The sequence below is a fragment of the Mus musculus genome, chromosome 2, assembly GCF_000001635.26.
Source record: "Mus musculus strain C57BL/6J chromosome 2, GRCm38.p6 C57BL/6J".
Lineage (NCBI taxonomy): Eukaryota > Metazoa > Chordata > Mammalia > Rodentia > Muridae > Mus > Mus musculus.
In genome coordinates this window covers 163994657-164019860 of record NC_000068.7, presented here as the reverse complement: position 1 = coordinate 164019860, position 25204 = coordinate 163994657, and the positions used below count along the sequence as shown (strand labels likewise).

The 25204-nt window shown below is 45.3% G+C and overlaps 1 protein-coding gene across 2 annotated transcripts; it reads right to left on the bottom strand.

The window, feature by feature from the left end:
• Window positions 1–1272: 1272 nt before the first annotated feature.
• Window positions 1273–24664, bottom strand: Ywhab (tyrosine 3-monooxygenase/tryptophan 5-monooxygenase activation protein, beta polypeptide). 2 transcript variants are annotated; one of them, XM_006499909.2, is made up of 6 exons: window positions 23990–24461; window positions 7957–8259; window positions 5732–5855; window positions 4467–4630; window positions 3663–3758; window positions 1273–3192 (listed from the first exon to the last, which is right to left on the bottom strand). In XM_006499909.2, the coding sequence occupies exons 2-6, from the start codon at window positions 8254–8256 to the stop codon at window positions 3136–3138; spliced, it is 741 nt and encodes a 246-aa protein (XP_006499972.1). In that variant the 5' UTR covers window positions 8257–8259; window positions 23990–24461; the 3' UTR covers window positions 1273–3135. The 2 variants fall into 2 exon arrangements, with proteins under 2 accessions (XP_006499972.1, NP_061223.2); NM_018753.6 differs by lacking the exon at window positions 23990–24461 and adding an exon at window positions 24496–24664 and having other exon boundaries at window positions 1274–3192.
• Window positions 24665–25204: the final 540 nt, after the last annotated feature.

Below are 25204 nucleotides of genomic sequence, written 5' to 3'. Positions count from 1 at the left end.
TGCTCCACAGCCTCACAGACAAGCTGTTCATCTTTCATCCTTTTGTGGAGGGTGTGTGTTCTATGCACATCATGGTGCATGTGTGGTCAGAGGTCTTCTCTTCTTTCCTCCTGCCATGTGAGGCCTGGGAATCAAACTCGGGTGGTCTGGCTTAGCAGCAGGTACATATTTTGGGTTTGCCCATGAAGCCTTAGGCTTTCTCCATTCAAGTTGTTCAGAGGCACAATAACCTGATTAGCACTTGCCTGTCAGGGCTGTTACTAAGGCCACCTCTGCGTGTTGAGCCATGGACCTTCCCTTCCTCTGCACTCGCAACTCTTCCTGCGGGTTCCACATGTTTAGATCCGAGGTGCATCAGTTGTATAAAACAGTCCTCTACCTCATCCCTCCCTTTCCCCCACTTAACACACAGACAGCGGGTAACATCCATTCTTCCCACTGGAATTCCTTCTTTAGGAAGGGGAATTCTGGACTGGCGGCGTGGCCTCAGCCGCATGTCTTTTTACCTACAGCATGGTCCACTGCAACTGACACTACTGCCTGCTTACAATCCTGACCCACAAATACCTTCCGAGACTGTAACATACTTTCTTGTCCAGCAGCTGCTTGTTTGAGGGGGTATAACACTTACCTGGAAGACCCTATTACAGAGGCAAACAGCCACTTGGGGGTTTCCCTGACACTTGGCTCAGTTATATGTCTTATCACCTATAGGTGGGGCTATTACCTACTTCTTCCAGGCTCATCTTTGGTTTGGTGAATGGAGTATCACAGGCCTTTTCCTAGGGAGACATGAAGACACATCTGTTCATTCCAGATAGGGATGATACTGAGACTGAAGAAAGGATTCCACCCACGTCCAGTTTGGCAAACCAGTTGAGTTTTACTGGGCTACTGACAGGACGGAGCATAGTGGGCTCTAAGGCAGCTGCATCACTGTCAGGTCCCCTGCACCTTTAATGGTCACACCACCAGCAGTGCTGTCTGTGCCTGTCCAGCCCAAGTGCTCATGTGACCTTACGGAACACGCCCCACCCCCTCGAAAAGAAAGGCGAGGGAGGGTCTTGCACAGGCGATCATGGCTGCTCTGGTTCAAGCCGGCAGTGATCACATCCAACTTATCAGAGACAGCCACCTAAGACATCTCTACTGCTGGTTCTAAGGGGTGAAGTAAAAACTATTTACTCTTTAAAGAAGAAGCCAAAATTAAACGGGATGGGAATGGTCCTGAGAACGAGAGGGGTGGCGGTGACACATCAATCCACAGGCAACTAACTGATAAAATGTTTTATTTCACTTTAAGTTTTTACATTTTCCTGATTACTCTGTGTAAGGTGAAACTAGAATGTTTAGACATACACGGATCTAGCACATCAGTAACTGGGGTTTCTTTTCTTTTTTGCTACACTATTTTCACAATCACGGGTGTGCTTGCTAGGCAAATAGAACCACCACAGAAGCAAACATTAGGCAGAATACTGGTAAGGGAAAAAACAAAACAAACAAACAAACAAAAAACCAGAGCAAAGAGCTACCAGATATACAGACAGGCTTGGTTCCACACTCACTACTGCGTTGTCAAGCGCCAAGTATTAACTGCACATTTTTTTTTGTTCAGCTAGAAAGAAGAGATTTTTTTTGTGGGTTTTTTTTTTTTTTTTTTTTGGTTTAAATCAGTGCATGAATTCTTTTCATATTTCAGCAGATGGACAAACAGATGGACTATGTCTACGGCTACATGGAATGTCAAGGTAGAGGGGTGAGACTGTGAGACTGAAGGCCTGGCTGTTCTTGGTTGTCTCGACTGTAGTGTCCATGCAACTTCCCTGTGTTCTAAGGTCTTGTTGAGACGTGTCTGAGCACGAAGCTAGATGAGTACACTGGAGGGTCTGGTGACAGGCACTAACAAGATTGTCAGGGCTGAGTGCAATAGGGGGAAATCATGGAGACTTCAAAATACTTTTGTTTGTTTGTTTGTTTGTTTTGGATGAGTCACACTATGAAGAACAACTGTGCTGAGAACTGGAGGAAGGCAGGGTGGTGGCACTGGAAGGTCTTCTTTCTCAACACCTTAAAGCAAAGCTTGCTCACCCTGTGCTCAACACCCCGCCCTGTCCATACAGTCCTGACTAATACAGGCTTCCAAAGAAAACCACCCAAGGAAGCAGAAAGCTGTAAATTTAAAGAGGGAAAAAAGTCAACAGTCAGAAGGACAGGGCGGAAAGAACGTTAAATTTCAAAGCTTCCACCCTCCAAGCTAGAAGAACCCCAAGACTATGAGTGCTCCTCAGGCGAGAGGCCGCCTCAACACATTATTCTTAAAGAATCATCCAGAAAACTGGTCTGGCCATTTGTAAGATACACTGCTTTCTCTCTTCCTTCCCCCTCTCCTTTAGCTAGGGGGTAACAGCCCTGTTTTCACACGCTGCTAATCAGGAACACACTGCTATAGTAAAGGGTTTAGTCACACAGGTGGTATGAGCACGGGACCTTTTTTTATTGTGGTGACACAGCCCAATTATCGGCCAAAGAAGTTCACTTTCAGGTTTTGAGTTTCCTCAGAAGACACTGCAGATATTTGTGGTCATGAACTTTTGAGTGGCAACAGCCCTGAATGATCAAGGGTTGGTAAGCCCTCAACCACAGGCAGAATTACTGTGAGTTACCAAACTCAGGATGCCGGTGGTCAGCATCTCACCAAGTCCCAGCATCACCACAGAATCTCTAGAACTTTCTGTACAGCTTTACAACAGAATTGTATTTCAGTGACCATTTTGATATCAGATTAAACTTTCCAAGAAGTTACACATAATTCAGGTCTATTTTTCCTACCAGAAAGAGTTCTGCTAAGTTATAAAACCCCATGATCACAGTGTTCAGTTTGTAAAAATTAAACACACAGTAATCCTTGTCAATGTTGATCAAAATCAAGACTTCACAATACCATGGTATTAAGGGACCAGTCTGAGCTTTAGATACAAATACCAGCTGTTCATCCCAGGGACCATCTTTGCAAGGCTTAGGCTGTGAAAAATCGAAAGTCCACATTCGATTTTTTGTTTTTGTTTATCGCACAAAGGGACATAATGTGGAGGATACAAAGTGACACAAACAGATCACAGAGCACAACAGACATTAGTTCTCTCCCTCTCCAGCATCTCCTTCATCCCCCTGGTTTTCTGACGTCCACAGCTGCAAAAGAAAAAGAAACAAAAAGCTGTAATAAAGTTAAGGTCATTCCAAGTTTTCTTCAAGAGGAGGTCCAGTATAGCTTACCTCACTTAATTACCATTGTGAAAAAAACTAAAATGTTTTCCATGTATGGGTGTTGTGCATGTCTGTCTGTGTGCCTTTTGCATGCCTATGTCCTAGGAAGCCATAAGAGAGCACTACATCTCCTAGACCTGAAGTTCCAGGTGGCTGTGGCTGCAATGTGAGGGTGTGGCTCCTCTGGAAGAACAGGCTGAGAACCACTGAGCCATGTTTCCAGGTCCCTCACTCAACTATTCAAAATTCCCTCTTACCACAGACAATGGTGACTGACAAGGCATAAAGTCCAGCAGTAAGATACAGGTACTGTACTTAACAGAGTACAGAGCCGCCTGCAGCCTTGGATAGCGGTGGACTCGTTAGGTGCCCGCTCTCTGGAGCTGTCTACTTACGGTGAGATTGTCCCTGAGCAGCTGCATGATCAGGGTGCTGTCTTTGTAAGACTCTTCATTCAGGGTGTCCAACTCAGCAATCGCCTCATCAAATGCCTAAAACAAAGGGCTTTTTAGCAAAGATCTCGACAGTCTCTGTCTTAGCTCTATCTGTCCCACTGTAAGAGGACGGAACTGTTCTGCTCTCAACTATCTGCCACCTGTTTCAAATGTATGACATATCTCACACACACACACACACACACACCAACCAAACAGCAATGATAACCCCCCAATTAACAGTGTCACTGTTAACTGTAGCACATTTAGTCTAAAAATTCATTTAAGTTTTTTGTGTAAACTAAAAAGGTCTGGACACACAGGTCCAAGGGAGAAGAGCAAAGCTCTCTTCACTAAGCTTCATCTGTTTCTGGGGCTCACGGTGTAGAATCCACTTCAGGCACTCTTTCCAAAGTCAAGTTTCAAGTAACAGTGTTCACCAGAAAAAAGCATCTCACTAACGAAGTGTGGGCTCCCTCTTTCATGGAGTCAGTCCTATCTTAGAACAAAGATGACAACGCCCAATGTCCAAGCCTGATGAGAACTCCGACTTTCTACCTGGGAGCTTCTACCAATGACTCCAATAGGACCCAAACAAAGCACAGCAGCCGTCAGCCAGCACAGCCCGAGCGAGGACCAAGTGGCAGGTCTGCACCCATCTCCTAAACCCCGCCCCCTAGAGCACGCTTACATGTCTAAGACAGCGAGGACTGCTCATACGCACAAGGACGTTCTTGGAACAGCAAAGGGTCTTTCCTTACTCACCGTTTTGGCCAGGCTGCAGGCCTTTTCAGGAGAGTTTAGAATCTCATAGTAAAAGACTGAGAAATTCAGCGCCAGGCCGAGGCGAATCGGGTGTGTAGGCTGCATTTCTTTCTTGCTGATTTCAAATGCTTCTTGGTAAGCCTGCTGGGAGTTGGACACCGTGGCTGGAAGGAAGATGAAACTGTTAGCGTCTCCCACAGGCCACATCACACACGGGATCCATTATCAAGACACTTTAGTAAAGAGGCTAAAGCGAACAAGCAATCAAAACAAAGGTTCATGTCTTCAACACTCAGCCTAAACCTCTGCTGAGTGTTTATGCTAAGTACTGTTCTGAATGCTTTGGAAGAAAACGGACGGTTATAACAAAGTCTGTTAAAGCAGCCAAGAAACACAGACACATCCCTTCATAAGAACAAATGTGGATAATCTAGTGAAAAAAAGTGATGGGCTTTAAGATTGGCATAAACAAATTCAAATTCTCAACCCACTTGCATGTGGCCTGGAGCAAGTGAAAGGCCTAACTGCCAGGTCTGCTTCCTTTTATTGGAAAACCTCACCTAAATTCCAAGTGCTAAGAGGATAATTTAAGCCCAATTACTTAGCACACAGTGAACACTGAATAAAACAGCTACAATTGCTGAAAGATAGATTCTCCCTTATGGTGGTCTCAAACAGGTCTCCCTCATTTGCGGATGCTGAAACTAGACAGTACTGAAGCCTCGCACACATGCTCAGATAAATTAACACAGGAAACCAACAGAACAGTTTTAACAGTGTACTGTAATGCAATCTGCACTTTAGAAACCATCAAGTCACTTGAACACAAAGAGTGCCATACTCAAGTAGTCAATCAAGTAGCCAATATGGCAACTAGGTGATGACTAGGTGACTAGCACACACAGGGTTACTTTGGGCAAAATTTAGACTCCTTTATCTCTGGAATTTTCCATTTAGATTTCGGTCTACAGATGCAGTAAGTAAAGGTGGGTAAAACAAAATCATAGCCAAGGGGAATTATTGTTCTATAGTTGTACCTACAAAAAGGAAGTATCAGTTCCCAGATAAGAGTCTGCCAAACACATTACATACCAAACTTCTAACACCCTTCATGTCTATCCATTAGAGATTTATTAACCCCGTGACCCCATACATGACAATATTGTGTCTCATTACTTCGAACTTAGTGTCTACAGTAAAGAAAACCCAGGTTTCACCGTGAAGTATCAGCTATTGCACTGGCTGTTTCTTCAAATGTTACTTACTTTGTTTATTTTCTCCGGATGCAACTTCAGAAAGATACCTAAAGTAGTCTCCTTTCATTTTTAAGTAGAACACTTTGCTTTCTGCCTGGGTGGCATTGAGAATGAGATATTTGTCCAACAGCTCCTAAAAAGTGACATTAAGAATTTTGAATTGCTTGTGAGACGTTAAAATTACATTTGAGCTTAAGATATGTATTACTACCACTGATTTTTCTGAAGACTAAAACCAAAAAACACCAAAAAACACTCTCCCCCAAACCCAACTAACCAAATCAACCCACTCCCCCACCCCAAAAAAACCCAACCAATTTTCATTCAAGCTGCTAAATCCCATCTGGCCAAGTTCTATGAGCAGGGGCCTGTAGTTCCAGGCCCCTCAGATCACCACAGGGCTCCTTACACTGTAGCCACTACAGTGGAATGCGATGGAAAAAAGATGGCCCAGAACTACACTGCTAACCAAATCCAAATGGAAAAGACTACAAGAAGACCTCATTTTAATCTTGAAGTGTGGGGGCATGCACACAAAACATGGGCAAAGCCTTGGAGGACTAATACTAACAATGCCTGGCAGTGACTTTTACTTTGCAACTCTTCTGTCTATCTCTTAAAAACAAAACAACCCCCCTGACACTTGTGCTGCTTCTGTAACTGTGAGTGTGTGGGGCCTTTCCATTCTGCAAAGAAAAAGCAGCAGCAGCAGCGGAACCAACCAGCCAAGAACTAAGCTTAAACTTCATCTGACCTGGGAGGAAAGCCTTCTTCTGATGCTTACTATCTGTGTCCACGTGACCCTGGAGAGATGGCCTTGGGACCCCAAGCCTCAGATTCCTTGGCTGTACAATGGGGAAGGGGACCAGGATGACCACCGTCTAAGGCAGTTGTAAGGACAGCAAGGTAACTTATATCTAGTGCTTAACACATTGCTTGATAAGCAGTAGCACTCAGTCTAGAACTATTAGTAACAAATTCCTTTAAACATTTATGCTTACAACAAAAGTAGTTCTGAAGGAGTCCAAGCTTCGTATACAGAGAATTATTTTCGAAGAGTTGTTTTAGAATGTGGCATCCTGAAAAGCTGGTTAAGAGGCAGTGAGTACCATGCTCTTCTTCACATTCCTTCAGATGCTCTGAAAAGCTGGTCTACATTTCAGGGATTATGGAACTCTCTTGCCTTTGAATGCATGCCATACTTCATCTGAATACCAGATGCACCTAACATTCAGGAATTAGTGCACCATTAACAAACCCCCAAACAACCAAGAGGCAACATGTTTAACCATGAAACTTATCTTACACCAAGAAGCTGATAAAGAGAGAGGCTCAAGGCAAAGTCCAGCTATCAGGGACTTCATTTAATCGTTATCAGAGTATTCGAGAGGCAGGAGTTGTTTGTAAGTACTGTGTAGACAGACAGGGATAGAACTCCTGTGGGTTGAGGGAAGAGCATGGCCTTAGAGCCGACAAGCTTTATACTGGTTTTCAAAAGAAGCGTCAAGGGAAGTACTTTAGAGAGACAGACAGACTGCAGGAAAGACGTCCCTTTCTCTTTAAAGCAGCCTCAGTTACCTTTCACCTGCTTTCACGTAGAAAATAAAATTTCCTAGTGGGCTAGTGGGCTCCAGATATGAGGGAAAGAATATAATCATGAGGTGTTTTAGGGTAGGTATCCCTCCCAACCAACCCCCAATGTAGCTAGAAGGATCCACCACCTGACTGCAGTGTACCTAACCCACAGGAGAAGCCCATACCACCTCTGACTTGGCTTTCAAAGCTACACTGCACTTGACAGGCATGCCTAAGCTTCAACATCAGATTTCTACACTTTGTGAGGGCATGGCCAAGAAAAGGCTGAAGGCCTTTAAATCCCTTCCTTTCCAGAGATGAATCACTACTGAAACCAGAACTGTCCGCTGGAGGCCGCATCTTTCTAAATAGCCTCTTTATTTGACTTCAATTTCTAAAGAAAAATGGAGGAAAGTTTATGCAATGTTCCTGTTTGCTGTAGGTCTTTTTGAGGGAAGGAAAACACCCCAGAGAAGATGAACTGATCAAGAAACGGTGACAAAACCCAAGTTACATGCTTTAGAACAAGTGACAGGTGGCTCTTAGCTTGAGTCCAGCAGAGCACCTCCTCTCTCTCTCCCCTAAGCTGTCTGAGAGCCTGCATCTGGACCGCTCGCTATGCCTAGAGATGCTGTGTAAAGCAGGAGCGCCGCCCTCACCAGCACATCGTTGCAGATGTCCTGCAGCTCCGCCTCGATCTTCTCACGGTACTCTTTGCCCATCTGCTGCTTCTTCTCATTCCTCTCGGTTTTCTGTTCGATGCTGGAGATGACACGCCAGGAAGAGCGGCGGGCACCTACCACGTTCTTGTAGGCAACAGAGAGTAGATTCCTCTCTTCATTGGAGAGTTCGTGTCCCTGCTCTGTTACGGCCTTCATAGCTGCAGCCATGTCATCATAGCGCTCAGCCTGCTCAGCCAGTTTGGCTTTCTGTACCAGCTCACTCTTATCCATGGTCATTTTCTACAACAGCAAGAGCACAGAGAACGCAAATGTCAGGTTTCCAACACTCTTACAATGCAATCAAGAATGTGAATCATATACTGAATGTCTACAGAGCCAAGACTGGGCCAAGGCTTTAAAACTCATTTTGGTCAGCTGTTATCAACCATCCTACATGGTAGGCATATCCCAAAAACCCTTCTACCTTCTTAGAAAACATGAAGATTAAAAGAAAGAAAACAATGAACCCAGAAGAGCCCAGCATGTAGAACACAGTGGAAGTCAAGACTGTTGGAGTGACCTTTTCCATATTGTATTAAGGTATGTATTTTAAATTGTTAATTCTGGTGATGGCAGAATTTTGGTATTGTCATTGCTACAGCTCATCACCAGCTTCCTATTTGTAACAACCCTCAATGGCTTAGGCAACCAAAGAGGCGATCTGGAGTTGTCTCACCACTGGGGCAGGAAGTACAAGGGTGGACCTTCTGGGCAGAGAGAGTGCCGCAGGGGAGACAGGCTGAAGGAGCTGAAGGCAGCAGGGAAAGGACACTGACAGAGCAGAGCAGAGCAGAGCAGAGAGGTAAACCGCTAGTCACCTGGCTGGGGCAGGCTGGAAGTCAGGCTAAGTTAGATGGGCTGCTGGAGACTGCCTCAGCAAAAGGCCTACAGCTTTAAACGTTATATAGAAGTTTTCACGCTTTATTATTTAATACAAGGCCTTTAAACTTGCCTGCTTCTTCTAGAGCTTCTTTGTTCCACTATCCTATCCCCCTCCCCAATACACAGAAAGTGCTTTTAAAACACTTTCTGTGTATTTTAAACATTCATTTGTGTGTACACGCCCATGGGAGAGTGCATGCATGGACACGTGTGGGGAAAGGAGGATAACTGTGGGAGCTGGCTCTCTCCCTGCACCACGTGGGTTCCAGGGATTGAACTTGGGTCATCAAGTTTGGCTCCAATCTCCTTTTCTTGCTAAGCCATGTTGACAGCCACCTAATAACTTTTTTTGAAGTTTATGCTGCCCGCTAATCCAAAGGACCTGCATTTAATTCCAAAAACCTACAGGGCAGTTCATAGCGCTGGTTCCAGGGGGTCTGACCACTTTCACCCCACTTCTGGCTGCAGAGTGTATGTGGTACACAGATAAATGTGTGGACATATAATACAGTACACATAACAATACATACATGATGCTTTTTCTTTTTTAAAGTAACCTTAGCTCTACACCCTGCCAATACAGAAGACCCTTCTCACTGTCTACTTCACAGCATCCCACAGCAGCTAAGAGTCAAACAGCAAGCATTCTGGCTAGAAGAAATGTCAGCAGAAATGACAGTTCTCCCAGGCAAAAACCAGTGAAAACCCTAGGCCTTTCTCTTAGAGCTGTCACCTACAAGTCCATGCATTCTTATGCGCAGCCCACCAATGGTGACTTTCTACAGAACAAGTTCCTGAGGGACTATGCCACACTAGACATGCAGCATCAAAGAGAAGTGCCAGGGGCTGGAGAGTTGACTCAGCAGGGAAGAGCTGCTCTTTCAAGAGGACTTGGGTTCAAATCCCTTCATGCTTGTAGCAGCTTACAACCACCCAGAATTCTAGCTTCAATGATGCAATGCCCTCTTTTGGCTTCTGTGAGCAACAAGCATACACGTTCGCGCGTACACACACGTACACACACACTCACTCACACGCATGCATACACATAATCATACACATGCATGCATACATACACACACACACACACACACACACACACACCCCTATATACATAAAAAGAAATAAATCCATCCCAGCACTTGGGAGGCAGAGGCAGGTGGATCTCTGTGAGTTCCAAGGCCAGCCTGGTCTAGAGTAAGCTCCAGGTCAGCCAGAGCTACACAGAGAAACCCTGTCTCAAAAAAATCAAAATAAATAAACAAATCCAAAATAACTATTTTAAGATTCTTTGACACTGTCAGAGTTCTTGAAGATTAAAAACCATCATGTTACTGCAGACATAAATGTATGTCTTTAAAAAGAAAACGGGTATTTTCTAAAACTTTCAATTGTGCGCAGACACACACACACACACACACACACACACACACACACACACAAGAAAACACTAACTAAAGGCCCTGATGCTTACTTACATAACTCAAGACTTACATAGCATGGATTTGGAGCAGCCGGGCCAATTTCAACAGGAAATGGGTTACACAACATCTACTAGTTTGGAGGAAGGCACAGACAAGGAAAAATGAAACAGTCCCTCTTTCTTCGCCTACCTAACACCCAACCTGCACTTCAGGTCACCATCTTGAGCTACCTCACGTCTCAACTATCAAAACCATCCTCTGATTGTTTCCATGGCGTCTTCCTAGATCATGAGAACAGCAACAAACACCAAACCCTCTCACACGTGCTGCTGTAAAAATGGCTGTCTGCATACAAATCCACTTTCTGTCTTGACTCACTCACTAGGCAATAGCTCTTCCTCACATGATCCCTACACCACAGCCACCAGCTACATGTGGCTATTCACTAGAAAATGTGACTAGTGCCACCTTTTGAAACCACAATATTTCGGATATTTAAAACTGTTCATTTAGCTTGCCTTTGGTTGTGGTATCTTTCTTTTTCTTCTTCTTCTTCTTTTTCTCTATACAGGGTTCTCTGTATAGCCACGGCTGTCCTGGAACTCAGTCTGTAATCCAGGCTGGCTTCGAACTCAGAGCCTCATGTATATTACACTCTAGCATTGTGTAACAGCCCTGGACTTTGTTTTGTTCTGTTTCTAAGGTTATAATGAATCAACCAAATTTTGTATTCTATTTCCAGTCTCTCCCAGTCTCCTGCACATTGCCTGGTATGCACAAAGAGCTCCTAAATGAGATGGTAAAACAGATCCGGGCCCTACCCTCCAAACTTGGCAGTATTTTCTCCTTCCTCAAGAATCCTAAGCTCCTACTCCTCAGACCCCACAGACTCCCGTACCCCACAGACTCACTGCCACGTTAGCCATACCCAATAACCTCAAGGGTCCCCTTGGACTAGCGTATCACTTAAGAAACCCTACTGGGTTGCTTTCAAAGTCCTTCAGCCTGTGAGGTTCTTAGGTACACATTCCCACATGCCCTGTTCATACCTCACTCAAACATGCAGGTCTCTTCATCTACAATATTCTCCTGGATATTTCACTTCATGCCTATGTAAACTGTATCCACCTGCCTAGAGCTATCTGCAATCCAGGACTCTGAATCCACACAAACCTGCACCCTAAGTCTAGGGCTTCTTTACGCTGGTCTATGGTAGTGGAGAAAGCTCTACCACTTAGTTTCCCACACATTACTCTCAAAGGAAGGATTCAGACATAATGCCACAAACTGCTCAAATATGCATCTGTTAAGTTTCTGAACAGGCACGACTGGGAGAACAAAGAACACAGAAAGGCAACAGCACCATGTGTCAAAGCACAATCTGCCACCACACAGAAAAGATCCCATTAAACTAAAGATTTTCAGTTCACAAATGCAGACAACAGCATCTCCCTCAGCAGAGTAGCTGTGACCACCAGGAACAGGGCATTAAAAAACACAGTCATAAAATCAATCAATCAGTTAATCTATCTGGTATCCACCCATCCATCCATCTGTGGGACAGTGGACCAGACAGAAAAAATGGTAAGGTAGAGCAGATTCAGGAACCTCCAGCAATTCTCATAATTGAGGACGGTAGGCATTTAAACCTACTCCCAGCCAGGTGCCTGTCCTGGAACACATGACCTCAACACCCCAGTGAAAGGACTGTGAAAATCAGTCACTTAGGGACAATACCTGAAGTCCTTCCACATGCAGATGAGGCATCCCTAACATTTCATACCAAGCCAATAGAAAACATCTGCCCCTAGATCCCACCCAACCCCAGATGTCCTCTCCATAGGGAATAGAGGGCACGAACCGCCTGAGAGTGCCTGTCTTAGCGAGCTGTAACACTCTTGCATGAACCACCTGAGAGCGCCTGTCTTAGCGAGCTGTAACACTCTTGCATGAACCGCCTGAGAGTGCCTGTCTTAGCGAGCTGTAACACTCTTGCATGAACCGCCTGAGAGCGCCTGTCTTAGCGAGCTGTAACACTCTTGCATGAACCGCCTGAGAGTGCCTGTCTTAGCGAGCTGTAACACTCTTGCATGAACCGCCTGAGAGTGCCTGTCTTAGCGAGCTGTAACACTCTTGCATGAACCGCCTGAGAGTGCCTGTCTTAGCGAGCTGTAACACTCTTGCATGAACCGCCTGAGAGTGCCTGTCTTAGCGAGCTGTAACACTCTTGCACGAACCGCCTGAGAGTGCCTGTCTTAGCGAGCTGTAACACTCTTGCATGAACCGCCTGAGAGTGCCTGTCTTAGCGAGCTGTAACACTCCTAGGCAGAGTTTTCTCTCCTCAAGCTTTTGTCGCTGAACCTTGACCCAGCTCAAATAGCTCAGTGCATGTGCTTGCCCACAGCCACTTCCTGTTCAGTCCTGTTTGGCTCATGGCTGCTAGCTGTGTTTCCCCGCTTGCCACTAACTCCAGGGCAGCAGTGGCTGCAGAGGTGGCCCGGCAGCCTGAGCCTGCCTAGCTCCAGCTTCCCCTCAGAGAGTTGTAACACTTTGGTTGTTCTGGCCACTCAAGATCTTTCACTCCCACTGGCCGGGCAAAGGATTCTCCATAGGCTGTGCCCCGGGATCGATCCATCCTCTATCTATCTATCTATCTATCTATCTATCTATCTATCTATCTATCTATCTATCTTCCTTCTTATAATTTATTTTTCTACTCACATTACATCCCAAATGCAGCCCCCTTCCCCACCCTTGCAAATTCCTGCCCCCGATAAAATCTTTCTTAAAAATACACACCACACAATCTGAAGACCATTAGCTCTCCCCAAGTGCCTATATCTTATTATTTTAACCCAAAGTGACAGCTTCTTAAAAAATATGCAATTTCAAAAAATGTTAGCTCACCGAAAGAGCACCTGTTTTGTATGCGCAACGCCTCGGGTTCAATCCTCAGTATCAGAACAATGAACAAAAAACCAGGAAGGAGAAGCGAGTCTAGACTGATCTTTGCACAGGAAGTAGTTATATGTTAACATGAGACTCATTTTCTAAGTGAGTTCAAAATGAACATACATGTTAATTGTGACATTTTAGCAGTTGCCAATCAGATTTTCCTGGTGTTTGTAGGCAATTTAACAGAACAGCATGCTTTTCTTTCTGAGACTTGGAATAAGAAACAGCCTATTTGCTTTTTACCAGGGCAGAGGAACTCCTCTGAGGCCACAGTCTAGTCTGGCACTGCCATGTCTGAGAACAAGAGTTCTCAAGCGCACCCACATGGTAATGATGGCTGTCAATCTGATTGTTCTAAGCCACTGGAAGCAGCAAGCCACAGAGCTGGGAGACATTTGCTAATAAATGCTTAGTGAAGTGCTGGAAACAATTCAAATATCTAACCGTAGAGGGATGGTTGGGGGTGGGGGTGGGAGAGAGACAGAGACAGAGACAGAGAGAGAGAGAGAGAGACAAGACAGTAAAAATGACAGGACTCCAAAAGAAGGTTGCACAGGAAAGACGATTAAGATGTACAGGGCTATGCACAAAGGGACACACAGTATTCCTAACATGTTCCTAAAGAGCATACAGACATGATTAGACATCAATACAAACGGGCGAGGGTAGGGTAGGAGGGTTATCTCGGGATCCTAATTATAATCCTTATTGTTAATGTTGACCTTTCTATTTGGGAGTCAAGGTCTCACTCATTATGTAGTCCAGGCTGGTCTGGAATCTTCCTAACTGCTCAAATTACAAACAAATCTGACAATCCACTACTTCTAAAATCATCCTAGCCCATGTTTGGATCACAACACACACCAGATCAGATGAGGCCCAGGGCCTGGACCTCTAAATCCTCATGTGCACTCCCCAGTGCTGAGATGTGTATGTGTGAGTTTACTTTCTACAATCATTGTAAGAACACAGCCTGTGATGAGCACCAGAGGAACACACTATTTTGTCTCATAATAAAAAAGCTTTTTAGAAATCAGCCAGCAGACTGGGGGGGGGGGGTTGGGGTTGGGGATTTAGCTCAGTGGTAGAGTACTTGCCTAGCAAGCAAGTCCTCTGCTCTGAAGAAAACAAAAACAAAAAAGAAAATCAGCCAGGGGGCCGAGGGGGAGTGGTGGAGGTGGGAGAGCAAATGGCTTGGCAGACTTGCTGCTCTTTCAAGGCCCAGGTTGGCTACCCATATCCAGAGCTCACAACTGCCTTGAACTCTAGCTCCAGGGGATTAGACACTGGTTCCTAAACTCTTCAAGCAAGGCCCCCAACTCTATAATCTTCTCTGAGGAAGAAGCTGTACTGGGGAGTCCACCAGAGATTTGGCACACCAGGTAAGTGCTTTACCAGTGGGTTACGTTTGCGCCTTTGTTGGTGTTTTGAGACAGGCTCTCACCATGTAACCCCAGGGTAGCCTGGAACTCTTCCACCCTACTGTTCATCTCTCTAGTGCTGGGGTCACAAGAATATTTCACAATACAATCCTAAAAGCAACTACAAATGCTAACTCAACCAAGCAATGTAAAGTCAACCCCACCTCCTAATTTTCCAGGCAGAGCTCAGTCAACATTTGGAGAAGTCATTTCAGAGTAGCCCAGCAAACACAAGATCACTACCACTCATCTATATAGTCTATATATTCTTGTAAAATTTTATTCCAAATTAAGAAAAGTTGAAAATGATAACTTTACAAGGCAGTCCTCTCTATATGTAGCAGGGGCCACAGGCCAGAGGCCAGCCCATGCATGCTCTTTGGTTTAGTCAGCGGTTTAGTCTCTCAAAGCTCTGAGGTGTCTGGGTTAGCTGATACTGTTGTTCTTCCTATGGGGTTGCAATGGTTGGCTCTAAGTATCTGCATCTGTCTCAGTCCCCTGCTGGTGGAGCCCCAGAGCACAGACGGCCAAGCGAGGCCCCTGTCCCACGTACAGGACACTGTAATGGTGTTGGGTTTGGTACCTGTGCATGGGAAGCTCCCAAGTCGGGCCAGTTTCTGGGTGGCCTTTCCTTCAGTTCCTGCTCCATTTTTGTCCCTTCATTTCCTTTAGACAAGAACAATTCTGGGACAAAAATTTTAAAGATGGATGGGTAGGTGGCCCATGTCTCAAATAGGGGCCATATCTATCTAATGGAGGTGGTCTCTTCTGGATCCATCTCCCCACTGTTGCCATTTCTGCCAAGGACATCCCCAGTGGGTTCTGGGAGCCTCTCACATCCCTGCTGCCTGGGACTCGCTAGAGGTCCCTCCCCACACTGCTGCATATTTCTATTCATTTTCCTGGCCCTTTGGGCTTCTTTCCTGTCTCCCCTGCCATACCTGATCCTGTTCCCCCTTCCCTCTGCCTCCCAAGACTATTTTGTTCCCTTTTGTAAGTGGGATTGATGTAACCACACTTGGACCTTCCTTCTTGTTAAGCGTCATTTGGTCTGTGAGTTGTATCATGGGTATTCTGAATTGTTTGGCTAATATCCACTCATCAATGAGTATAGACTATGTATGTCCTTTTGGATGCCTTCTCTGGCCTCAGTGGGAAAGGGAGATGCTAGCAGGGTGAGGTGGGAGTAGGTGGGTGGGAGAGTACCCTCTCAGAAGCAAAGGGGAGAAGTGATGGGGTGAAGACCATGGGGAAGGGGGGACAGGGAAGGGGGCAACATTTGGAATGCAAATAAATAAAAGAGAAAGTAAAAAAAAAAAAAAGAAAGAAAATGGTAACTTTAGCGTTTAGAATCATGAACTATGCATTTCCAAGGAAAAGAACACTTTCAACTGTGAGAAGAATAAGCTGGAGCACAGTAACTTGTTCTACTACATGGAAGAGCCTCAAATTATAGAACACATGGCGCTCTTTCCAGCAAAGACTTACACAGTACCAACAGGAAACCAATACAATGCAATTAAGCAATACCCCCCCACCCCACGTTATAACCACCTGTTTCTGCAGTGTTAAAAGTAGGCATAGACATCAGTCAGATAAGACAACACACACCAAATGCTCAGAGAGTGCTCAGAGTAAAGGCTCATAGGCAAGCAATTCTCAAGGCACTTCACCTTAGGAAATGCTCACTACCCAACGCTGAAACAACTGCACAAATGACCAGTATGTCCATGAATTCTTTGGATTACTCACTTGAAGGAGCGGAAAAGAACTACCAGCAGTGTACCCCGCTGCACCACCCGACCCCCCAACACTTGTGTGGGAATGCAAGAAGGCAGCACATATTAAAGCTATACCAAGTCTCTTTGGAAGAGCACCAACTACACTTAGAGGGGACAGGTTAAGGGCTGTGTGCTCTGGGACCACGGGGAGTGCTCAGCAGTTACAAGCATGCACTGCTCTAAAGAACCAACCATCTCTGGAGCTCACAATCCTGCCTGTTAGTTCAACCCCAGAGGACCCGATGCCTTTGGTCTCACACACATGTAAAAAAGACAAAAAAATCTTAAACAAACAAACAAACAAACAAATAAAAGGTAGGTGTCCTAGTGCCTTCTGTGCGATGGTAAGAGAGAAATAAGCTATAGTGGTAGACAGGAACCTAGGCTCCCAAGTGTGACTGGATGAGTGCAGGATGACCACCCTCCCTGATGCACATTCCAGTCAGAGCATCCCCAGCCCCACACCGCAGATCAGAGCTGATGAGGGAAAGCATGCCAAGCTGCCTACCTCCTGATGCAAGCCAGTGGGACCAGTTGGTTGGTGGGTGTTATCCTGAACAAGTGAAGCACTCCTGGCTCTCAAAGAAAACTACTCACTGAAAAACACCTACTCTAAAAATGACTGTGTGCCATTCCACACACAAAATGTAGTCTCGTAGAACTCCAGTCTCATCCAGCAGGTACAGACTCTTGCTGGAAGCAGAAACCGCACATCTGAAACACAACAGTTCTATGTCCAGCAAACACTAACTTGTAAAGAAAAACCAAAATCCTCTCCTTCTTTCACAGCAGTTGTGGAACTCCATGTTGTTTTGAGCCGGCCTCATATAACCCAAATTGAACTCCTGATCCTCCTACCTCCTATTCCCGATTGCTGGGATTTCAAGCACGCCCAGCTCCCATCTCTCACACCAGTGTACGAGCATCATTACTAATTATGCCCGATGTGTGAACAAATAACATGCACCACAATAAATTGATCTGCCGGCTCTACGTGATCAATCCAAAGACATATGTGAATTCTGATTCATAAGGAGACTGGCCCTATGAACAGATTATAATGCAGCCACTCAACCCAGCCCATCTTACTACAGAGCCACCTCCACCTGCATATTCACTAGTGCTGTGGTTATAAAACCTGAGAACGAGCCAGCCCAGGTGTCCATCTATTGAACAAATATACTTGAAATGAATTTCATTCTGTTGTAAGGAACTCACATGAAGATGGATGAAACTAGACAATACTATTATTCTAAGTGAGGTAATCCAGGCCTAGATCTTAGTTCTGAAGTTTTGGATTGTGTTTTTAAGTGCCTGTAGAGGTCAGAAAGCTTAAAAAGGGCCCATGAGTGGGAGAGGAGGAGATCCTAACGGAGGAAGGGGACAATATGAAAATAAGCTGTGAGTGAATAAACCTTCTCCCCGTCTGGATCACTTCTGTCCTGTATTCACGCTACCACAGCACAGAAACTACAACACAACACCGACTTGGGAGAGGAGAGGCGAGGCCCACTCTGAAGGAAGGAATTCATGCCGGGGATTAGAAACCTAATCAAAGCCCATCGCTAAAGAGGTTCTAGGACCTGGGGGAATCTACTACTGTTGTTTTATTAAACAAACATGTTGTCGAGCCACCTTTTAAATTTCTAGGCTTATATTAGTATTCATCTCAACCTTAGTCAGAGATGCTTTTGGGCAGTGAGTGGTTGATGCAAAGACTCTAACTGGTAGAAGCACTGAAAGTGAAGTCCCTACTGCCTGCCCAGGACACATCCCCGAAGCTCAGGGAAGACTGTGGACAGCCCTCAGGATGTCTGAGCCAGAGGACAGAAGTGCCGTGAAAGGCTGTCTTCCTGACATCGTGTGGCTGCTGCTTTTGCACTCAAGACTCAGCCGGGGTTCCCTGCACAAAATGGAGTGGAGCAACATTTGAGACGTCCCACCCACCCCTAGCTATTGGCAGTAGACAGCTGTGGGGATTCATTTTGCTTCAGGAGTGTAGCTACTGGTTAAGTCATCTTATGATCCAGTAAAGAGCACACATCCATGGGGAGGGGATCTCCTTATAAGGAGACTGCAGTGTGACACCAGTACAACTTTGCACTGTGTTCAAGCAGTTGACTTACACATAAGAACTCAGAAACTCTTTAGCCTTTAGTAGTCATTTATAAATTACAACTGTTTAAAAATAAGTATCTACCTCCATTTAACTAGATTTGAAAGCACACAGAAGCAAACATGGTGACATTTTGAAGTAAATTACTGTTCCTAGTCAGTATCTCTGCTTCTAAGGTTACCTGTGGGAATCAGTGACAATAAACAGTACTTCTTGTTGCCAAAATAATTTTAAAGTGTTAAATCATCTATAGCCATGCTACTCTAACTACCCAATCATTTATAAAGAGTACTTCTAATGTGTGATACCATTGTTTAGAAGTCTGTAAGCACTCAATTAACAGCACTGACAAATTTCACAAAGCTAACAAGGGGCAATGAGTAAGAAACACATTAATATGCATCTCATTTCTTTTAAATCTATCCTGTTCTCTTTACTGAACTGAAAAAAAAAACCAGTACATGTTAATTACTTATGCTTATCTTTAGAATGTGACTCTTGGGGTTTACTGTTAACACCTTTATTGGCACCTACAGTGGGCAGCAAGCTTAAGTTAGGAATCCATACTAGTATCCTTTGGACCCCAAAGTGTAACTTATGCCCTCCACACTGAATTTCAAGCCACGTGGTCACCGATGAATCTTTATTTATCTATTTTTTTAATGTATGTGAGTACACTGGATCCCATTACAGATTGCTGTGAGCCACCATGTGGTTGTTGGCTCAGGACCTCTGGAAGAGCAGCTAATGCTCTTAACTGCTGAGCCATCTCTCCAGCCCCCACTGATGAATTTTTAAAAAGTGAACAAGCTGTTATTTCCTATGTGGACAAATGCAGGTAGGCTACGTTGGAGCTATAGAACACAAACCATAGATATAGTCTATCTTAGACTACTCTTTTTGGTTCCTGTTGGTCTTGCTCTATGATCAGTTGACTAGCATTATGCAGCCTAGCCTAGCCTCAAACCCTCAGCACTTCTCCCACCTCAGCCTCTTGAATACTGGGGTTAGAAGACATGCGCCATCACATGCAGCTGGACTTCCCAGAGCATTACCTCAGCTCAGCTCAGGACGAGGCTAGGCTCTCATTCTTAGACTCACAGTGGATTCCAACAAGTCCCTAAAATACTTTCAAATAATATCTTCCATACCAAATGTATCGAGTACCCATACAAAACCCAACTAAAAAGGCTAAGTAACAATACTATCAACATTTATGGTCTACTGAAATGGGCAACACATTTAGGAATTTATATTGGTTAAGATACCTGGGATCCATCTCAAGAGACATACAAGAGTGAGCGCACACTCAGACCACAGGTGTCATTCCTCAGTACTGTCCTTGGGTTGTTTTTATTGAGACAGACCTCTCACAGAGACCACCCGCAGCACTCTAGACGTTCTCTCTGCACATCCCAGAACTGAGCTGAGATATGCACACATCATCTGGCTTTCCCACGTGATTGCTGGAGAGAAAACACGGGTCCTTATGCTTGCATAGTAAGTGTTTTACCACAAAGCTATCTCCTATTCCCACAGCATTAATTTTAAAAAGTTGACATATTTTTGGGTGCACATGGAAGTCAGAAGACAATTGAGGGAGTTGGTTCTCTCCTTCACTATGTGGGAATTGAAGCTGAAATATCAGGTTTGGGGGCAAGCACCTTTACCAGCTAAGCTATTTCACCAGCCCCTCAACATTAATTCTTTTCCCAATGTAGCAATCTTTTTAAGATCAGCCATGACTCCCAATACTTAAAGTACTACTGTTAATTGTTGTGAAGAATCATGTAAAGTTATATAGCATACAAACACTCGTCAAACTTTCAGATAAGCTTTAATTTAAGGCTCTTCCCATGAGGACAATGACAGACCAGGCTCAGATCTACTTTAATTTGGCTATTCATCTCTGTGTCAAGGCCATTCAGAAATAATTCTTCTAGCTGAGCCTTTAAGGAAAACAATTAAATAAACAAGCAGAACAGGAAACTTACATAACCAAGAACTGGGCAGAACTTGAAGTAAAAGTCTACCTACAACCTGCCAGAATAGCGTGTTTCTGTGAGGCCACTGATCACTTTCATCTCGCTACAAGCACTAGAAACATAACGGCCTCTCGAAAGCAGCCGCCGAGTTGTTTTTAATAGACATATCACAGAATAGAAAAGCACTTCAAATCCATCTCTTCCTTTAACATTCTCCTTAGAAAAAAACTCTTCAGAGTCCAGCTCCAAGTGTCTCTTGTTATGAAATGCAGATCTACTAAAATCCTATTCCTGTGGTGAAGATAGATCTAAAGTTAAAGTCATTATGTAACTATATGCTCCTGGCCCCTAACTCGTCTGAATTCTTATCTCCTTAAGTAACGTATAAACCAAGTGTTTTGTTTTGTTTTTTGTTTGCTTGTTTTTGAGTCAGCGTCTCACTCTATAGCTCTGTCTCTGCTGGAACTATGAAGAATGAAGGCTGTCCCCCAAGGATCAGCCAGCTTCTGCCCCCAAGGGCTGATATTAAAGCCAACCAAGGATCTAAACACCAACTTACAATGAAGTCACCGCTCCTAGAGCCCCTCCCTCACACGCCTGCTTTTGCCTGATGCCGCTGACAAAGCAGGAGCCGAGTTCTCTCAGGACGCAGTAACTTCTCTACTTACAGAGGGAATTATCTCCCATACAAAATCTAACCTAAAATACTATATAGTAGTATGGCTAGCAACCACAAATGGTTATGCTAAAATATAGTCTGCAGTTTTCTGATGGACTTTCTCCCTAGTATAAAGCAAATGCTAGAAAAACTGGCCTTTTTAGCAGCTTTCATCTGATACATACCAGTAATATCACCCTGCAAATAAATGGCACTGTATACTTTGAGAACAGCTAAAACTGGAATCTGAGCACATTAATATGGTGCTTGTACAAGTAACTGTGGTCATGGAATACATGTTCAACCACAATTAAATCTATCATTACCCAGAGTCAAATGACCTGGGTGTAACTCCTGATTTCAGCATGTAAGTCTGTGTTACATAGATGTTATCTTTGTAAAAATTCTCATCTCTGCACCTCAGTTTCCTCACCTGTAGGATGAAGCCAACAGCACTTACCTCTCATTGGCTGCAGACTGAACCGAGGCTTGCAGCGCTTACAGGAAGTGTAGCACACACCAAGTACTACCAGTGGTGAGTAGTGTGATCACGGGCTAGTACCTGAGGATAGCCCGCTAGCTAATGACTAGTCACACGGGTAGCTTCTGTATGTTTCTATGCTACAGGCACATATGCTATACCTAATCAGAGTGTGAACTCATGTATGTGAACAGTAAGAAACAAGATAAAGGCGGATCAATGGATGTAAGTTACAGTTACAAAGGAGCTGCCAGTTCAGTCGTGCTATGCACTTCACCCTGATTATACATAACATTGTTCTGTATTTCTTAGCTGGCTAGAAGAATCGACTTTATTTTCACCATAAAAAAAGACCAAGTCTGAGATAGGCTATTTAAGCATTCCACAATACATACATATACTTAAACGTCACACAGGGGTATATCCATTCGTGTTCAATTTGTTTATTAACCTTATTTGTATTAAGAATATCTGTATCCCAGAAGTTTAATTCCATTTTCTGCCAGCACACATCAAAAGCTGTATTACTAGCCCAGCACGGAGGTGCACACCTGTAAGTTCAGCATCCAAGAGGCAGAAGGGAGAAGACTGGGGCAGTGAGTCTGAGCCTAGGCTGGGCTACACAACAAAAGAGGTGGGAAGAGGGAAACAGTTGTCATTTGTTGAGTCCAGATGAGAGTTACTAGATATTCTCCATGGAACATTCATATCATCTGTCATAGCAAGTGTAAAAAATAAGACTGCACCTTATCAGAAAGGGAGAAAGAAAACACTGAAGTCAGGGATTTAAATACAACAAAACCAAAAGCTTGTACTTAACACAGTTTACAGAAGGTCTCAGACAACGGTGAGACAGGGAGGCTCAGAAGCTGAGATGAATTAACTCCTGAAGGAAGATCACAGCCAGAAAACAATCGAGGGAAGAACTGAATCAAAGTCACCTAACCAGAGCTGTTTTTGGATCCACAGCCAAATGGGGAAAATGCACTTTTTGCAGCAGCCCAAATCTCTGGGGACTCTGCCTAGGGACCGAGCATCAAGGGAGTGTGCTCGGCCTGGTTTCCACACAGGCTGCCTCCCTGATCCAGACAGCTCCAGCTCTAAAATGGCTTCAATATAACCCAAGCACTGCATGATGGGAAATGGAAGATAACAGGGTAGGAGCCATACTCCAGGGGCTGACAGTCCACAAATACTTGCCACCGATGAAAGAGAATATTCAGTCTGTAAGTAGGTGTGAGGTTTAGGCCAAATCACCTCATTTCTTATAAAGACTTCATCTGTAAGATGGGTGAATGGTTTCTTATAGTTAGAAGGCAGAGGCTAAGAAAATAATTTAGCATTTAGTACTGAATTTCCAGCCTTTCATTTCTAAGGTCATGCTTAAAATTCTAACTTGGGTGGGGATGAAAAAAACAAACAAACAAACAAAACAAACAAACAAACAAACCAGTATCTGCCGGCTATATAATGCTAAGGACATAGATCTTAAAATAAAATAAAAAAATTTTAAAAAGACTCGGGCAACCCAAAGAAATGGATTGCACTGGAGGCAGTCAAGAGAAATCCACCAAGATCCCAGTAATATTCGTATAAATTTCCAGCAGCTAGATGTGAGATGCTGAGTAAGCACGTGTTCAGTCCCATAAACTGTGTGTCTGTATGGTTTCACAGGAACACCTGAGATACAGTGAGAAATGTAATTTTCATATTCTCTTAAGCGCTACACCTTTCTGCACCGGCTCCCGGGATTTTAGAGATTTGTAACATCTTGCCAGATTCCACCTCCCACACCAGGCAAGTAAAATCAAGAGTCCAGTGCTATCTAGTCTCACCAGAGAAAATGTACTGAAGGCAAGGACATGAGCCATGCATTTTTACAGAGGTTGGCAAATTCTCACCAACGCTGCCACCTTTGGAATCCTCGATGCACGCATGTTCTCCATTTGCAACAGACCCAGATGCGCTCATCTTGCAAAAAAGGGTCCACATCTTGCCTACTCCTTCCTCAAACACTGAGGTTACTAGACAAATTTCAAACAATATATAACATATACACACACACACACACACACACATATATATATATATATGCCACAAAAAAGTGTATGGATGAATTTGGGGCATGGACACACGAGATTCTGGCAGTAAAAGACGACAAATATCAAGAGAAAAGACTCAATTCTCAGCCTGATCTTCCCCCACCCCATTGGGAATCCGGTTTGAGTCAGTGAAAGGTTCAGATAAATCCATTTCTTAATTCAAACCTCAACCCTGCTGTCAGGGAATCTCGGGTCCAGCTGGGTTTCCCACACCAGCGATGATGAAACAGCTTTACTGCAAAGTGGGAGAGGGATTCGCCCCAGCTGTCGCCAAGGTTAAACCCTTACTCATCCAGGGGAGTGCGGCAGGGGCGTCGCGGCTCGGGAACTCGCCCGCCTTCGACTAACATTTCAATTTTTGAAAGCCACAAAGAATGAGAGAGGTTGACAGGCCCAGAAGGATGGCTCGGGGCCCGAAGGGAGCAGGCAGGGGCGGCGCCGAGCAGAGATGGTGCCGGAGGGGGGGAGCCTGCGGCCCAGCGGTCCCCAGCCGCGCAGGCCTGGCCGCACCCCGTACGGCGCGCCGAGAGAGAAGCCCGGGCTTCCCGCGGAGGCGCAGGCCTGGCCGGAAGCGGGGAGGGGCGGCAGTAAGCCTGGCGGCGACAGTGAGCCTGGCCGCAGCCCGACAAGGGGCTTTGGGCTGGGGCCCCTGGGAGCCACGCCGCACTCACCGCGGAGGACTGGAGGGAGCAAAGGCGCTTCCGGGAAGATCAGAGGGCAGCGACTGCGTCCTTCCCGGGCTCACTCCTCAGGCGGGGCTGGCGGCAGCGGCGGTGGCAGCGACCGTAGGGGCAGTGGCGGCGGTGGCGGCGGCGGCTACCCGGCTCCGGAATCGGCGGCGGCGGTGGCGGCGGCGGCAGCTGCACTTCCGCTCTGGCCACCACTTCCGCTCTAGCCCAAGTCCCGCCCCACCCTGAGTCGATTCCTCATTGGGTGAATGAGGCACGGGGTTGCTCCGTCCTCCTGAAAAGGGCGGTGATAGCCAGGAGGAGGGGATGTCAGGGAGGACCAAGAGGGAGCGGTCGTGGGAGGACGCAGAGCCTGGGTGGGAGCGAGGAGGGGGCGGACGCAGGGAAAGGAAGTGGGGCGGGGGAGCAGGAAAAGGAGGAAGAAGAGAGGGCGGGGCCGAGGTGGCCGCCCCAGGGCTGGGATGTGTGAGAACAGGGCGGGCTCCGGGAGGGCAGGGTTCGGAAGCTTGGAGCGGTCTTGGTTGAGCCTAGGATCGTCTGTTCCTACCCAACCCTGAAAATAATTCTCACGGGGTCGGAGAGCCTAGCAGTGCTTTTAGCTGTGCGTTAAGGGAATGCTTGTAACTAAAGGAGAACAGACAGCCCTCCATTTTCAGTTAGTTCACCTTTCAGTCCTAAAAGGTACTTACTG

Coding starts and splice junctions, on each gene's coding strand:
- Ywhab (NM_018753.6), bottom strand. CDS start 8,256: ATGACCATGGATAAGAGTGAGCTGGTACAGAAAGCCAAACTGGCTGAG. Junction 5,856..7,956: donor ACATCTGCAACGATGTGCTG/GTGAGGGCGGCG, acceptor GTCACTTTTTAG/GAGCTGTTGGACAAATATCT. Junction 3,193..3,662: donor TGCTCAGGGACAATCTCACC/GTAAGTAGACAG, acceptor TTTCTTTTGCAG/CTGTGGACGTCAGAAAACCA.